At 36.2% G+C, this 17,838-nt stretch overlaps 1 protein-coding gene across 6 annotated transcripts in view; it reads right to left on the minus strand.

Moving 5' to 3' along the window:
• KCNT2 (potassium sodium-activated channel subfamily T member 2) overlaps positions 1–17,838 on the minus strand; it is a 451,692-nt gene that overhangs the window by 242,797 nt on the left and 191,057 nt on the right. For all 6 annotated transcript variants that reach the window (XR_012125235.1, XM_073221980.1, XM_073221978.1 and 3 more), the window contains 4 exons: positions 10,127–10,307; positions 8,814–8,978; positions 6,961–7,097; positions 5,210–5,273 (listed from right to left, as the gene is read on the minus strand). Coding sequence is in view for 5 of the 6 variants with exons in the window: in XM_073221980.1 (XP_073078081.1) it covers positions 5,210–5,273; positions 6,961–7,097; positions 8,814–8,978; positions 10,127–10,307 (547 nt within the window). In the remaining variant the exon portion in view is untranslated. The remainder of the gene's footprint in view (positions 1–5,209; positions 5,274–6,960; positions 7,098–8,813; positions 8,979–10,126; positions 10,308–17,838) is intronic.

Raw genomic sequence — 17,838 nt, forward strand, 5'->3', positions numbered from 1 at the left:
AAGGCCCTATCTCCAAATACAATAACATGCTGAGATACGGAGGGTAAAAGATTTAACATACTACTATTACGTGACACAGGGCTGTCTGTAAAATCTGCCCAGAAGCGGAAGCCTTTCAGTATATTCAGCCATGTTAGGTAGCATTGATTTCGTCTCTTTCCAGACGTTGCCCTCCCTGCTGGCACTCAGAGCCTTCTGCCAACTGTCGTCTCAAAATCTGCTTCCACCGTCATCAGGATGATTCCCATTTTCTTCTCTGAGTCTTGTTTTATCCTCACATACTCCCTGGGTTTGATAAAACACATCTTAGCAGCTTCCTGAGGACTGTGCATTTTTTGCAAGTCTTTCTTGAATATCACTATCTCTTTCCACCTTCTTACTTGAATGAAAGTTTGTCAGGATACAGGATTATAAGTGAAAACACATTTTTCTTCAGAATTTTGAAAGCATGTCCCCCATTGTCTCCTGCCTTCTGCTATTACTTTTGAGAAGTCTTAAAATATTTTGATTCTCTTGTTTGTTTCAATTGCCTTTTTCCTCCCACTTTTCCTCCTCTTTCATTCTCATCTCCTCTTTCTCTTAGTCCTTGTCATGTCTCAACTTCTCTGACCAGAATAGGTTTTCTTCTCATTTTTCATGGGCTCTCTCAATTTGACAATTCCAGTCTGAGAAATCTGTGTTTATCATATCTTTAATAATACTCTCTCCCCGTTTCTGGACTCTCTTTCTTAAGCTCTTACTATATGGACATTTGTTTCTTCCTGACTACTCATTAAATTTTCTCTTGTTTTGACTCCACTCTTCTACTGTTTGATTTTATTACTCTTCATTTGTTCAATGTCCTTAGATTTTTCTTTTAAACCTGTTATTTAGTACTTCATGTGCTACCTTACATTTAATTTCCAGGAGCTCTTTTTGGTTCCCTAAATGCTTCTTGTTTTGTCTTAATGTATTTTGTTCAATACTTTACTATTCTTGTTTTATATATGGACACTTTCCATTTTCTCATATTACTCTGAGAATATTTATTATACATTTTAAAATTTATTTCTTCTTGTACAGCTTTTTGTTTCCTCTGAGTTCCTCATTTCTGCATGCTTTTTGTTTATTCATTTGTTTGTTCTTTCCCTTGAGAGAAACTTCTTTAAATGTCTAGTGATCTCTGTCATCTGAACATACATAAGAGGGAAGCACTCAAAAGCAGTTGGGACTGAGTGAATATGGGGGCCTTATTTTTACATGGAATTTACTTTAAGTTGATCAATCTGTGATATTGAATTGAAGAACTCCAAACTTTGTATCCTTATATACACATACCATCTATATATATATATAGCATTCTCTGATATGATGAACCATTTCTCCAGAGAAAATTCCTCCAATCTTGTGCCAGTGGAGATGTAGCCCTGGCTGGTAAAATTCTGAGACATCTGGGAGAAGCATCTTATATTCAGTGAGTAGCTTGCTCTTTATTTCCCTTGATTATACTCAACTCTCAGCTTAACCTAGTGTTTCTGAGTTAAGGATATCTCTCAATCAAATTCTCCAAATAGGAAATCTCTTCTCAGGGTAGGAAAAATGACCAGCAATGGGGTTTGAAAGGGTTCAGGGAATCTAACTGTTTTACTTACAGAGTTTTAATTATTATTCATATAGTTAGTCCTACATATGAACTTACATTTGGAGGCATGTGGTGCCTCTATGTCCAGAGACTTTTGAGGTTCCACTGCAAAATGAAGCCTATTTCTAATTTGTTTCCTCTTTCAACTTAATTTTAACTTCCATATATCTGCTAAGTAAGCTACCACTTATCTATCTCCTTTCTAACTTCCAAACTTGTATTAGTGTTGTATCATCTACCAATCTCCTTTGTTCTTAAGAGTGATTTTTTTTATTCATTCTTCTCAATTTAGTGTACTGTCAGGAGGAAATGGAATGCATTTCTTTAATTGAAAGCTCCCAAATCCACATTATAAAGGGTACTCTAAAAAATATTAGTATGTACTCCCTAATGCTTATGCTCCTCTTTCTTATTCAAAATATTATAGAAACTGAAGGACTGTAAATATTATAAAACCAAGTTATTATAACTTGAGATACACAAGAATAACAATTATATAAGTTTAGTAATTATAGAAACATATAGTAGATTATGTTCTATTCAAATTCATTTATTTAATAAGTATGTTAGGAGCACCTAATGTGCTGGACCAACTGATAAACAATTGAATAGCCAAAGCAATTCTGAGAAAGAATAAAGCTGAAGGTATTACACTCCATGACTTCAAGCTGCAGTAATCATAATAGGATGGTACTGGCACAAGAACTTACCCATATTGCAATGAAATGGAATAGAAAGCCCATGCATATATGGTCAATTAATATATAATAAAGGAGACATGAATATACAATGCAGAAAATACAGTCTCTTCAATAAATTGTGCTGGAAAAATTGGACATCTACATACAAGAGAACAATACTGGATTACTATCTAACTTCATACACAAAGGTAAACACAAAATGGATCAGAAACATGATTATAAGGCATGAAACCATTAAACTCATAGAAGAAAACAAAGGCAAGAATTTCTTGAATATAAACAGGAGCAAATTTTTCCTGGACACATCTTCTTGGGCATGGGAAACAAAACTAAAAACTGAGAAAGTATGACTATATCAAACTAAAAAGCTTCTGCATAGCAAAGGACACCATCAACAAACAGAAAGGAAACCTAAAGAATGGGAGAATATATTAATAAATGATTTATCTGATAAGGGGTTAACTTCCAAAAAATGTAAAGACTCATTTGCTTCAGCACCAAAAAAAAAAAAAACCTGAACTCAAATAAAAAAATGGGAGAGGGCCTGAACAAACACATCTCCAAAGAAGACATACAGATGGCCAACAGGTCCAGGAAAAGATGTTCCACATAGCTAATCATTGGGGAAATGCAAATCAAACCTACACTGAGATATCACTTTACACCAGTTAGAATGACCACTATCAAAAAGACAAGAAATAACAAGTGCTGGAGAGGATGTGAAGACAAGGGGAACATGCCTACACTGCTGGTGAGAATGTAAATTGGTACAGCCACTGTGGAAAGCACTATGGAGGTTCCTCAAAAAACTAAAAATAGAAATACCATATGACCCAGTAATACCACTTCTAGGAATTTACCTGAAGAAAACAAAATCCCTGATTCAAGAGGATGTATGAAAACTATGTTTATTATCACATTATTTACAGCAGCCAAGATATGGAAGCAATCTAAGCATCCATCCATAGATGAATGGATAAAGAAGATGTGGTACATATGCACAATGGGATATTATTCAGTCATTTAAAAAAAAGAAATACTTCCATTTGCAACAACTTTAATGGACCTAAAAGGTATTATGCTAAGTGAAATAAGCCAGGTAGATAAAGACAAATACTATATGATTTCACTTATTTGTGGAATCTAAAAACAAAATAAAACAGAATGATCAAAACAGCAGTAGACTCATAGTCACTGAGAAGTGACTGGTGGTTACCATGGGGGAGGTGTTGGGGTGGGTTGGCTGGGAGGGAGAGGGGGATAAAGGCACACAAAAATTCTCAGGCATAATATAAGTTGGTCATGGGAATGGTAGTGCAGCATGGAGAATACAGCCAGTGATTCTGTAACATCTGCCTATGTTGACAGACAGTAACTGCACTAGTGGGGGTGAGGATGTAATAATAATGGATAACTGTTGAACCATTGTGTTGTATATTTGAAACCAATATAAGATTGTATATCAAAGGTATTTCAATAAAAAATAAATAAACAATGGAAATAGTACTTAAGTGAACTGAGAAGAGTCTGGGAAGGAGAGAAGAACTTTTAGAAATACATATTGTAAAGAGAAATATTTTACAACTTTTCCCATCATTTTTTACTCTTTGCCTTTGTGTTAGTTTGCTAGAGCTTCAGTAACAAAGAGGGTGGCTTAAATAATTGACATGCACTGTCTCACAAAATCATTGTGTCAGCAGGTTTGGTTCCTTCTACAGGCTGTGAGGGAAGGGTTTGTCCCAGGCCTCTCTCCTTGGCTTATAGATGGCTGCCTTGAAGGACACATGGCAATCTCCCTGATATTTTTCTATCTCCAAATTTACCATCTTTTAAGATCAATATTCATGCTGGATTAAGGTCCATCCTAAGTAGCTCATTAAAGCTTAAATCTATTAAGACCTTAATTCCAAATAAATTCACATTATGAGATACTGGTATTTGCACTTCAACAGGTGAGCTTTTAGGGGACACAATTCAACCCATAACAGCCCTATTCAAATAAAGGATGAGAAAATTGGTTTAAAAGTAAGAAATGAGGACAACATAGAGCAGTCCAAAATTAATGTAACAGAGGACATACATTAAATGTTACAGAAATGGGCAGATCATATGCCTAAATGACCCTTGCAGATTTTGTCACTTCCCCAGTCTCCACAGAAGCCGCCAAGGTCCCTGCCTGCCTGTGCGTCACAGATAAGGGTAGAGATGGACTCGTCAGCTCGGAGACTCGTGAGTTAGCAGCACCTACTCAACATGAATAGTAAACCACTTTTTTAAAACAATAAAATTAAAATGTATTAAAAAATTGAAGTTATAATTTGGTGAACCACGTCTAATTTAATTATGAGTTTGTAGAACTTTAGACCTAAAAAAAATAAACCACAGAGAGAAAATAACCCTATAAAGCATAGATTATCAAGTTGGGATGCACTTTAGAATCACCTGGAGATCTTTTTAAAATACAGATTCCTACTTCCCATTCGTACACCCTGAATAGAATTTTACTGGATGCATATTTTCAAAAACCCTCGAAATGATTTAATACAGATTGCCTGATCCATCAGCCTTGTTTTTGAGTTAAGGAAATTGGAACCATTTCGATGAAACAACATAGTATACCCTATATGTGGTAAAAAATGGTCTAGTTATGTTAACATATGACTCGTTTCATTTTGAGCAACAGAAAAACTCAAGAATTAGTAAAAACTACTTTGAAAACATTTTTAATAACAGTGTCAGTGATGACTATTCTTAGATTATGGCAAAGGCAGTTTACAGATGTTTGCTTTCTTTTAGTAATATTTAATGTTGGTAAATTTTAAAAATCAAATTAAAAAAAATATAAGATGAAAAGAACAATTTACTGAAAGATATTTTAGGAACTTACTGATGATGTCCTATCCACTTCACAACGGCTACTCAGAATAAAGCAAGCCTCAGCATCATCCATCCTAAATATGGACAGAAAAAAAATAATCACACACTAAAATATCTATTCATTTCTGAAAAAAAAATCAGATTTCAGTGATTATTCCAGGGCACACAAAGTACATGTAAACTAAAAGTATCCTTAAGCTTAAATAAGTGTTGGGTTTCTAGCAGATCATGACTGTACTTGACTCTGAAGAAAATAATTGCTGTTGAATTGCTGTATAACTATATTTTGTAATGACAGAAGTAAAACAAAAAGTCAAACTGTAGTCCCTTTTTTATGATTATACGGTTTTTCATATATATGTTTTCTTGAAATTAAGGGAGTTTTATTGGCTTTTATTTTGTGATTAGTTGTATTTTAACTGCAATGCTTCAAACTAAGAGAGAAGAAACAGAGCTGCTAGGGGGAAATGAGCAGGAAAAATCCTGAGACATCCTAAAGTGAAGTAACATAAGGACCAGAGAATGGTGGAGAGACAAAGGAAGTTAATCAGCCAATAGCCATGGGCTGTAACTAATCAGACTCCACATTCCTGGATGAAGTCACTTCAACAATGATCCAGAGGCTTCCAGAACCAGTGCCTCTCTCGCTTGTGAACACCATCATCTTGCCTGAACAGCATTAACAACAAATCCACAAGTCTTTCCTATGGACTAACCGCTTACCCCCGGACTTTCCTCACTTCACATTAGCCCACCTTCTTTATATGTAGCCAATGTAAATTTAAACAACTTTCTTTGAGATCTTTATATGTTTCTTGAATCTGGTGGGCAAGTGTGTTAACTGGCCTTGCTGCTTGCTGGTAAAGCATAAACTTCCTGCCCCAGAACTCAGTCTTTTTTCTGGCTAACATCTACAATGGCTCAATAAACCCTTTTATTTCAGAAATCTCTTGGTCTCCAGAGTTTCTGATTTGTCAAAAGCCATCCAGATAAAAACAAAACAACAAACAAAAAATCAAAAAATATTTATGCTATAAAATTCAGTGAGGAGACTTTAAATCTGAAAGAGCATGTAGAACAACTCAAGGATATACATGAAGACGTTTAAGAATCTTAAAGCAGCAGTAAACACCAAGCAAAGCAACCCCTGCCAGAGATTTTCTGGCTGGTCTGCAGATGCCCTGACTCCCTGGTGTCCGCAGGCTACCCAGCTCTGCTCTCACTCTGCTCATGTGGGATAACCCCCATAACCTGTGACAAATGTTTAAGACGATGTCACCTTAAAACTGAGCCGGCTGGCACATGTCCAATGGGAACAGAACAACCAACTTGTTCTGACTCCTCCAGTTCCAGCGACTCTTTGATCTCTACCACCAGGCAACACGTGTTACCTGCCCAGTACATAATACAAACTCTTTAAAATTTAAACCCTGACTCAAACTGCTTCGGCATTTCAGAGTGTTTAGCCCAATCTTTTTATGTATAGAATAAAAACAGAATTTGGGGATCTAGAACTACTCTCATAGTGAGTCTAAATAACTCAGCTTGTGCCATGTGGACGGAGCATCCTTGCACTGAGAAAGAGAAGCAAACACACTGATTCTGCTTTAAATCTTTCAATCTGACCAGCAATGGCACTAAGGCAAAACACAGCATGCATAAAGGCTTGAACACATCCTGCTATACTGAAATTTGCTAAAATTTGGAGGAAAGAAAACATTTTGAAACACTACAAGATGTAAAATAGATAGGGATACCTACTTTGCTCTCAACAGATCCTGATCTTTAAGGGCTGAACCCTGCAGGTAGATAACTCTTTGGGACCACATGGGGATCTGCAGCACCCTTCGAACTTGCACATCTGTTTCAGTAGGACACAAAATCACCACATAATAGTCCTAGTCAAAACAACAGGGGAAATGGGAGAGACACAATAATGCTTTGTTTTATACTATACAGGTAAACAGAATACCTAAGAATATTTTATAAGATGATAAAATAGATATGAATTTTTGGTAATAAATAAAAATTTGCATTTAAAACCTGGAAATATTTAAATATGATGCTGTAATAAACGTAACTGAGACAGGAAAATCTCAGAAATCAACACACATTTTTTTTCAGTCTTATTAGCACCATGAAGAAAAGGTAATAAGTGCTCATACAAGGCACACATTTCCAGCCTACCACGCTTACAGTTATACCTTCAGGCTGATTCTAAAATATGCATTGCATCTCAGGCAAAACTGTGTTAAGTATCAATACTTCAAAATGTTGCTTTTCGAATAAAAATTGTGCTGGTGATTTATATCACTTGGTAATATTACTATGAACTGATATTACTGAAAATTTTCTGAATATCTGAACAGAAAGGGATTCATAAAAATATTGATAATACAGATGAATTAAAAGATGAGATCAAAATATTTCAAAACAATATGTCTCCTTTAGAAACACCACAAAGGTATGCTTAAATGGTTTCTAAGAACTGATTTATAGGAATTAGAATTCTCTGGCAAAAATTCACCATTTTATCACTCTAAAATACATCTATTGGCAATTTTTGGAGTTTTAAGAATCTTCCATATAAACCACCAGAAATAAAATATTTGGAGAATAAAATTTTCCCAGAACAGATCTTTATGGGTTATAATGAGCAAACTTGAAGTCATTTAATATGAGTAATAAGAAAGCTCAACAAATAAATAGGGAGTTTCTTCAAAAAATGCAAATTGATCTACATGAAAACCACAAAGGAATGTGTTATATCATTTAAGTAGCACTCATAAATCAGATTTTTTAAAATATAACAAAAGTATTTAAAAATTCTCTTAAGCATTCATGAAAAATTCTCTTTATTTAAGGGAAAGATAATTAGATATATTCAATACTACCTTGATTGCAGGAGAGACAAATTTATTGAAGAAATAAAAGACACTAAAGCAGTTCTTTGCTGTTTGGACTAAGTACATTAAGCAATAAAGGATATTGCTTAAATCTGCCTTGACCCAGTACTATGTCAAATGGAGGAAATATCTCAGGATTATATCTGCAAAGCTGATAAAAATATTTTTTTAATTCAAGTTCTCAATTCAGTTAGTTGTCTGATTTTTGGTAATTTATTGCTACTATAAATAGGACATAGTTACTCTCCAGGAAACAAAAGAAAAGCTGGAACTTCCAGATTTCCACATTTCCATCAGCAACACATGATAAATTCTGAAATATTCATGAGGAAATGATATTGAAATAATTTTTTCATTGTTTTATTATATTTTATGTTAAATTCCACTGTTTCATAAAAATATCATTTATGCATTATACGCAAGGGAGAAAACGTAATCCTTTTAATTCAAAGAAAAACCTTTCTCTGTAGCATTAACATTATTCCATCTCTTTTTAGTGTAGATATAGAAGGCAACTTAAAATACTATGTATTCCTTCACCTTTTTTCTATGTTCCTGGTTATATTTGTAGTTCTTCATTTACTCTTTCTAAATTTAAGTGTATAAATAAAAATCCTCCAGAACACAGACAGCGCCATCATTTAATTGCCTTTGACAATATGTTACTAGGTATGATCCAGTAAAATACATAACATTATTTAAATGTACCTGTAGTCTTGGATGAGCATAGAATTCATTTAAAAAGTCCATAAGTAAATCAATCTTCAGTGAGCTGACACACAGAACAACATGCTTTTCTGTTTGAGCTCTGTGTCGGCTATAGTTTCCACCTGACTTTTGTCTCTCCATCCACAAGTAGGCCAGCTGTTCAAACTGTAATACATTTCCACAAGTTAATGAAAAGCACTAAATCAATGCAATACATCTATTATTAGGTATAATCTTCTTAGATGGAAATCAGTGAGATTCAAATTGCCAGTATTCCCTTCAACAAGAGACTTTTCATATGATTGCTACAGAGATTGCTAATGTCTCACTGGGGCTTCAGGTTTCTAAGGAAACATGTTAATATAATTTTCCTATTAAATCATAACAGGGCAGTAAGAGGTTGGTGCCTCTGCTTTCTGTCAAGTAGAGTATGCAGCCATGATATATCATGTGCAAGTCAGAGAAAGCCTCACTGGCATTACTTTCACATTCTTCTGCCAAGTTCAGCTTACGTCTCATGCAGTCAGAGAGACCCTCACCACAACAAAAAAGACCATATTCTAATTAATAGTAGCTAGTATGTAAGGGAAGTGGAAGGTATAAGAAAGGGATGTCAAGAAGGAATACATGCATGATATGATAGAGGTGGGAAGATCACCTTTATACTTGCATAATAATACAAAGGTTTGTAATGGAATATACAAGTTTAATTTGAATTAGCCATATCTTGTTTCTGACCTGCCCACCCATGGACACCCAGAACCCATTGTAGGAAACAGGGAATGCATCTATTTATCTTTATTCTCATTTTATATTTACATTCCTTTTTAACCACCTTATCTATCCCCCAAATGCTGCATAATAGTTATATGTCATTCACATTTTGTTTTAGTTGACCAACACATGTAATCAATTTTTATTTATTACCATGTTTGGTTTTTAGATTATTTCAAGAATCAAGAGAAATCAACCCTTCACAAGTTTATTTCCTCGATCTACCATTCTATAATTAGAAACTATATTAGCCTATGTTCCTATAATTAATATAATAAAATATTCTGCATTTACAAGAAAAATCTTGAAGAACTGAAATGAGATATGAACTATCAGTTATAAGTGGAGGGAAAAAATTCAATTTCTAATATAATGTAAAAAGGCATTTCTGTGACAATTTTAATTAGTTCACTTGATGTAATAATAGTGTGTATTAATATAGTAAATTAATAAACCACACTGCATTTCCTTTTAAAGATGGAAGAGTTGATTTTATAAGAACTCGCACATTTCTATAAAATTTAGCATGACTGTGTTACCTGTATGGGCAGGACCACAAGAGCAACGCAGATCATAGCGACAACAAAAAGTTTGGAGGACCAGGTTTCAGGGGTAACGTCACCGAAGCCCACAGTGGAAAACGTCACAATGCAGAAATACAGGGAGTCAAAGAGATTCAGCTTCTTTCCTATTCGCTCCAGATGTTGGATTCCACAAATGCTAAAGAAACATGTGCATTAAATTTTAAACTTTCAAGCTGGGCACATTTTTTGTACCCTTTTGAAATTCTCATATCATTACCCTTTTGAAAGCCAAAGCACATTTCATAAAGTCCTTTACTAGTTGGGATCTTAAATTGTACAATGTAACTTTTCTCAGGAAAATCTAATTTTCAAGTTTTTATCCTACATTAACCAGAAGTAATATTACTTTGATTAATAGCAAAAAATTGAAACCAAGCTATCACAAAGTATGTTTGAGTAGCATGTAAATGAATAGACTGAATTTCAGGAGTGTTACACAAGCATTTTGCGCATGAAGGAAACAGAAACTACTGAATGTATTCTCTGTGAAAACAGCAATAGTCTAGTGTTTTTGTTTTGTTTTTTACATAAAGAGAGGCATTTTGCTGTATATATCCATTTTACTGTATATATACATAGACGTGTATATGAAAAGTTTGAGGAGTTAACAATTGACAAGTGACTCTTAAGAAGAGTCCTTAAATGGATTAATCATCTGTGCAAAGTTACTTACGGTGTGAAAGTAAGGGAGCAACATAGAAATTGTTACAAGATGTTCTCAAAGTAGAATTGTTAAAAAAAAATATTAGAAATGGCACTGCTACAATCCTTAAAAAAAAAGTAACTGACACTATGAAAGATACACATATATTATGCACTGTTGAAGGGAGGCATGAGGTTTGCAACAAATATCAGTGTATAATAAAATATTATTCAGCAGAAAAAAGAATCCAAGTACTGATGCATGTTACTATTCAGATAAACCACCAAAACATGCTGAAGGAAGCCAGATGTAAAAGACTATATATTGTATGACTCTGTTTATTTTATATGAAATGTCTGGAGAAGAACCACAAAGCAGATTAGTGGGTGCCTGAGGACTGATGGTGCGAAGGGCTAACGGAAGTGCTCTAATACTGGATTGCAGTGATGACTGAAGAATTCTGCAAATATGTTAAAAATGATTGAAATTTACACTTAAAATGTGTGAATTTTATGCTATGTAAATTATATCTCTATAAAGCTGCCCAGAGAAATCACTGTACACTTTCTGACACTCATTCCAACTTCTATATAAAACAAGCAGATACAGACTATGACTGTGACGAACAGTCAGTGTTTACACTCCAGAGATGCCTTTGCTAGCCTGCTACCCTCTGAGGTGATCTCCTGACTTGTCTAAGTTATACATATATAAGAAATATTCAATTATCTTACATTTCTCTTTTTTTTAAGGCAGAGTATGTCTTAGGTAGATAGATGGAAAGTCACACAAGTCATTGGAACAAAGGACAGAGGAGAAAAAGGTACTTATTTTACTTCTGAAGCAAAAAGTGCTTCTTTCTTCTTTAGGTTTTCTCTCTCTCTTTTTCTCAATTCCAGGTATCCAGAATTGCTTAGCAAAATTGCCCTTGTTCTATGCTTAGGAATTTTGTGTGAGCTACCAGGTCATATAAGTGGATTTATATCAGTTTATTTGCTCAGCTGCCCCCATGCAGTATAATGGGCAAGTTAATTATTATAAGACTATTTAGATGGAGCCTTAACATAACCAAATCGGACTGATAATAAACATTTCTGTAGAATAGGCTTTTTAAAATGTTACTTAAAATAATACGTATTTGAGGATATAAGCAAGTTATATGTTACATTTCAGTAGAAAATAGGATAAGAAGGAAGAAAAATTATATACTTTCATGGATTCAAATTTTATTTAAAGGCTTACTCTATTTTGCTTAACTACATATAAAAAGTCAATCTCCATTAATAATCTATTAGACAAAATGTATCTTTTCTAATTCAGATATATAGTATCTTGAACTAAACTACTAGAAAATCCTCCTGCTTTACTCCGTGGTCTTCAGTGTGTTCTTTTAATGGAACTAACTCATTAGAGCAATATTTAGATTATTTAAACTCAGCTTGAGTATGACAATCTCAGTTTCAAAAAGCCATGGATTCTCACTGTTCAAGAACACTCACCAGGAGACTTCTGGAAGATGGTGACTGGAAGAGCCTGAGCCCACTTCCTCCCGCCTATGCACAGAGCAGTTCAACTTGAGCAAGAACTGAAGACTGAATGAACAACCCATACAATGAGGAATAGAAAGATCGCATAAAAATGGCAAAAAGAGATGGAGACACAATAAAGGAGAGAATTCCACCCTTACTGCAATGGCCCATAGATGGCAAGGATATCACTGAGTAACCTAGGCACAAATTCCCTGCACTTTAAGTGAATCTAGATTATAAGTATAAGAAAAACAATTAATAGTGCTAAAACACTCATTGCTTGGCAGGAGAAATCTGGAATTCTCTTTGGATCAGAGCTCTGGTGAAAGCCATTCTCTGTACTCCTTCCCCACCTTGGGAGTGATCTGGAGAACAGAGTTGGGAACACACACCAATTTTAGACTTGGTCTAGGCAGTTTCTGAGTCCCAACTCATACCCAGACTCCTTGGCTTGAGATTGCATTTAGGTTACAGCTGCATGGAGGGTGTGGAGCCAGTTACTGCTCCAGGGAGGGATATCACTGAGTATCCTGGAAACAGACTCCCTGCTCTGGGCATATAACACGAGCCGTGCTTTAGAGTGCATTCAGACTCTAGGTCCTGCCTACATGCAGAGACACCAGACAGAGAGTGCATTCAGGTTACTGCTACCCCAAGGGCACAGAGCCAGTTGCTGCTGATGCTTGGGGAGCACAACCTAGCCAATGCTGCACCATTGGTGCCCACCCAGAGGCTGTGGAGGTAGAGCTTCCCTAGAGGCAGTCATTGATGCATATGTAAGCTGCTAATACACTGCAGACTCGGACTCAGAGCAAGTGGTTGTGGGGTCTGGGCTTTCCTGAGGGCTATACCTAGTCCTGGGGCCATACCACAGGTGCAGAGCCAGTCTCTATCATCCCTCTAGGGCATGCCTGAGCCACTACTGCACTGTGCATGCACACCCAGTATCTGTGGAGTAGGGGATCTTCTGGAGGCTATATCTGGCGATTGACCATGAGTGCAAAGCTAGTTGCTGCCCACTCCTATAGATGGTACCAAAATCCACTCCCTTCTCAGCAGCATGGACCACATTGGAACCCATACAGGAATCCCTCCAATTGGGCTTCTCTGACTCTTCCCCCTTGCAAATATGCCCTTCCAGCCCAGACATCAAGACATCCCCAGCTCATATTCACTAGGCCTCCAGCCAGCCAGCCTAAACCACTAGGGACACACAGTCTACACAGGGACCTTCCCTATACAAGGCCAATCCTTCAAGAATGGGAGAGGTAGCCCTTCTACTAATTAATAGAATCAAGTGCAGAAAGTCCAACAAACTGAGGAGACAGAGGAATATGCTTGAAACAAAAGAGCATGATGAAACAGAAAAAGAACTAAATGTAACAGAGTTAAGATATCTACTAGATACAAAGTTCTAACTGATAATTAAAAAGATTTTCACCACGCTAGAGAGAAGAAGAACTCAGTGAGAACCCCTACAAAGGGATAGAAAATATAAAACAGAACCAATCACAGATGAAAAATGCAATAAATGCAGTAAAAAACACAGTAGAGGGAATCAACACAAGATTAGAGAATGCACAAGAATGGATCAATGATTTAAAGACAGAGTAATGGAAAGTACTCAACCTGAACAGCAAAAGGAAAAAAGAAAGGAGTTATATGATATAGTCAAAGTGCTGAGAAAAAAAACCCTCCATCAAGAAGTACTCTACCCAGCAAGGTTATCATTCAAAATAGAAGGGAAGCTAAAGAGTTTCACAAATAAACATAAGTGAAAGGAACTTACGACCACTAACAAGGCTTTACAGGAAACTTTAAAGTTTCTTCTTTAAGAGGAAAAGAAAAGACACTAACTAGAAGCAAGAAATACATAAAAATGAACAATCCAATGACTTAAAAGCTAGTATGAAGGTCAAAAAGACAAAAGCATTGTAACTAATTACATCTAAAATCAATTAAGGGAATCACTAAATAAAAAGTTGTAAATGAAGGCATCACCTATATAAAATGTGGAAGACAGGGAGTAAAAAATATAGTGTTAGAATGCATTTGAATTTAAGTGACTACCAACATATCATAGATTGCTAAATATGCAGGACATCATTAAAGAACCCCATGGTAACCACAAGCCAAAAACCTAAAATGTATACACAAGAAATGAAGATAAGGGAATCCAAGCATAATAGTAAAGGAAGTAATAATGCATGAGAGGAGAGCAAGAGTAGAAAGAAGGATTAGAGAGGGACAACAAAAACAACCAGGAAACATTTAACAAAATGGCAATGACTGCATATCTATTAGTAATTATTTTTTATGTAAATGGCTGCCTGCTCCAATAAAAAGACATAGGGTGACTGAATGGGAAAAAAACAAAACAAAACAAAAGACCCATCTATTTACTGCCTACAAGAGACTCACTTTAGACACAAAACACACAGAGACCAAAACTGAAGGAATGGGAAAAGATATTCCATATAAATGGGAATAAAAAAAAAAAACCTGGTAGCAATACTGATATCAGACAAAACAGAATTTAAAATGAAGTCTGTAACAATAGGCAAAAAAGAACAGTATATAATGATTAAAGGCAAATTCAGCAATAAGATTTAATAATTGTAAATATCTATGTATCAAACAGAGGAGCACATAAATATATAAAGCAAATATTAACAGACATAAAGGGAGAGATTGACAGTAATACAATAATAGTAGGGGAGTTTAACACTGCCACACACATTAATAGATAGATCTTCCCGACAAAAAAAAATCAATAAAGAAACAGTGGATTTGAATGAGACATTAGACCGAATGGAATTAACAGATATATACAGAAAAATATATCCCAAAACAGTAGAATAAAGATTCTTTTCAAATGCAAATGGAACATTGACCAGAATAGATGATATGTTAGGCCACAAAGCAAGTCTCAATAAGTTAAAGAAGATTGAAGTCATATCAAGCATCTTTTCAGACCACAACAGTATGAAACAGGAAATTAATTACAAGAAAAAAGTAGACAAAGCACAACACATGGAGGCTAAACAGTATGCTACTAACAACCAATGGTTCATTAAAGAAATCAAAGGAATCAAGAAATACTTGGAGAATAGTGAACACAAAAATAAAACAATTCAAAATCTTTAGGGGGAAGGCAAGTCCTAAGAGGGAAGTTTATAGCAATACAGGCATAACTCAAGAGGCAAGAAACATTCCCAATAAACAATTTAACCTTACTCCTGAAGAAACTAGAAAAAGAGGGAAAAGAAACTCCAAAGTTAGTAGAAGAAAGGAAATCACAGAGAGTGGAAATAAAGACTAAAAAGAAATAGAAAAGATCAATGCAACTAAGAGTTGATTCTTTGAAAAGATAAAAAAATAAACTTGTAGATAGACTCATCAAGAAAAAAAGACAGAAGACTAAAATGAATAAAATTGTAAAGTGAAAGAGAAGTTACAACTGACACCACAGAAATGGCAATGATTATAAGAGAATATTATGAAAAATTATAGGCAAACAAATTGAACAACTTAGAAGAAATTAATAAATTCCTGGAAACACACAATCTTCCAAGACTAAACCAAGAAAACACAGAAAATCTGAACAGACAAATTATTAGTAATGAAATTCAAATGGTAATCAGAAAAATCTTAACAAACCAAACTTGGGTAAGATGGCTCCACAGGTGAATTCTACCAAACATTTAAAGAATTAATGCCTCTCCTACTCTATTCCAAAAAACTGAAGTGAAAGGAAAGTTTCCAAATATATTCTATGAGGATAGCATCACTGGTACCAAAACCAGAGAAGGACAACACAAAGAAAGAAAATTACAAACCAAAACCCCTGATAAACATCAGTGCAAAAAGCCTCAACATCATATAAGTGAACCAAATTCAAAAATTAATTAGAAAGAGACGAGGGGTTCAAGATGGCGGCATGAGAGGTGAGACAGAGAACACCTCCCAAAATCACATTCAGTATGAAAACATAGTTAATATAACTAATCCTAAAACAGCAACAGGAAAGAAGGCTGCACCAAACTACATACTCCTGGAGAACAGAGCAGACCTCACGAAATGAGGTAACGTATGAAAGCCTTAATCCAGGGGGACCCAAACCCTTCCCCCAACCCAGCTCAGTGGCAGGAGGAAGAGAAATGGAGGGGGGGTGGAAGCCTGGGACTGCTGAACACCCAGCGCTGGAGGTCTACTTTGGAGCACAAACCTACATTGTGTGGTGCTCTGGAGATTGGTGGGATTTGGGAGCTGGGACAGGCAGAGTGCTTGAGAGACTGCGATTCTGGCTGTTTGTGGAGGACAGGGATCCACACCTGACTGCTCTGAGACAAAGGAAAGGCAGGCAGTCAGAGAGGCTTCCAAGCAGCAAGAGGGCTGCTGAAGGGGCGGGGATTACACAGAGCTTGCTATGCAGGAGAAGGAATAGGTGAACAAGGTTGTCTGGGTGGGCTCTGCCCAACAGGTTGAGAACTTTGAGGAGCTTCAGGCGCTTCATCCCCTGGCTGGCAACTCAGCTCCAAAGCCACCCACTGTGATACACAGCCTGCTGCACCTACCTCCTGGCCTTCCAGCACCACCTCGCAAACCAGCAGTAACTGCACTGGCGTCAGGCCACCAGAGGGAGGCCCTGCCTACAGCAGCTAGAGACGTAAAACACAGAGGCTTATACCTGTGTTCTCGGCCAACTGGCTCTGACACTGGAGACAGGCACTGCAGTCAGGAAGCAGGAAACAGCTCTTTCCTTCCATCAGGCACCAGTGTCACTCCCCTGTGACTCACAACCTCACTCCAGAGGGTAAGCAGCTCCAGAGACTAGAGCTTCTGGGCATGAGAGGGCGCTACAGAGGAATATGAAATGTCAAAGGAACCTAGTTCAGACCAAAATCTCACAAACCCCAGAAAAAGAGCCAAGCGAAACTGAGCTCACCAATCTTCCTGAAAGACAGTTCAAAATAAAAATCATAAAGATGCTCATGGAGGTACAGAAAAATATTCAAGACCTCAGGAATGAATTTCAGATGGAGATTCAATCATTAAGAAATTCCAGATCTGAAATGGAACATACAATGGAGAGATTTAAAAGCAGATTAGAAGGAGTAGAAGAGACACTAAATAGAATAGAAATTAGAGAAGAGGAATACAAAGAAGTTGAGGCATAGAGAGAAAAAAGGATCTCTAAGAATGAAAGAAAATTGAGAGAACTGTGTGACCAATCCCAGCGGAACAATATTTGCATTATAGGGGAAGCAGAAGAAGAGAGAGAAAGGGATAGAAAGTGTCACTGAGGAGGTAATTGGTGAAAACTTCTCCCATTTGGGAATGGAGATAGTCTCTCAGGCCATGATGGCGCACAGATCTCCCCACACAAGGGACCCAAGGAAGACAACATCAAGATATACAATAACTAAAATGGCAAATATCAAGGATAAAGACAGATTTTTAAAAACTGCTAGAGAGAGAAAAAAGATCACATA

This window comes from Manis javanica, chromosome 14, assembly GCF_040802235.1.
Source record: "Manis javanica isolate MJ-LG chromosome 14, MJ_LKY, whole genome shotgun sequence".
NCBI classification, from domain to species: Eukaryota; Metazoa; Chordata; class Mammalia; order Pholidota; family Manidae; genus Manis; species Manis javanica.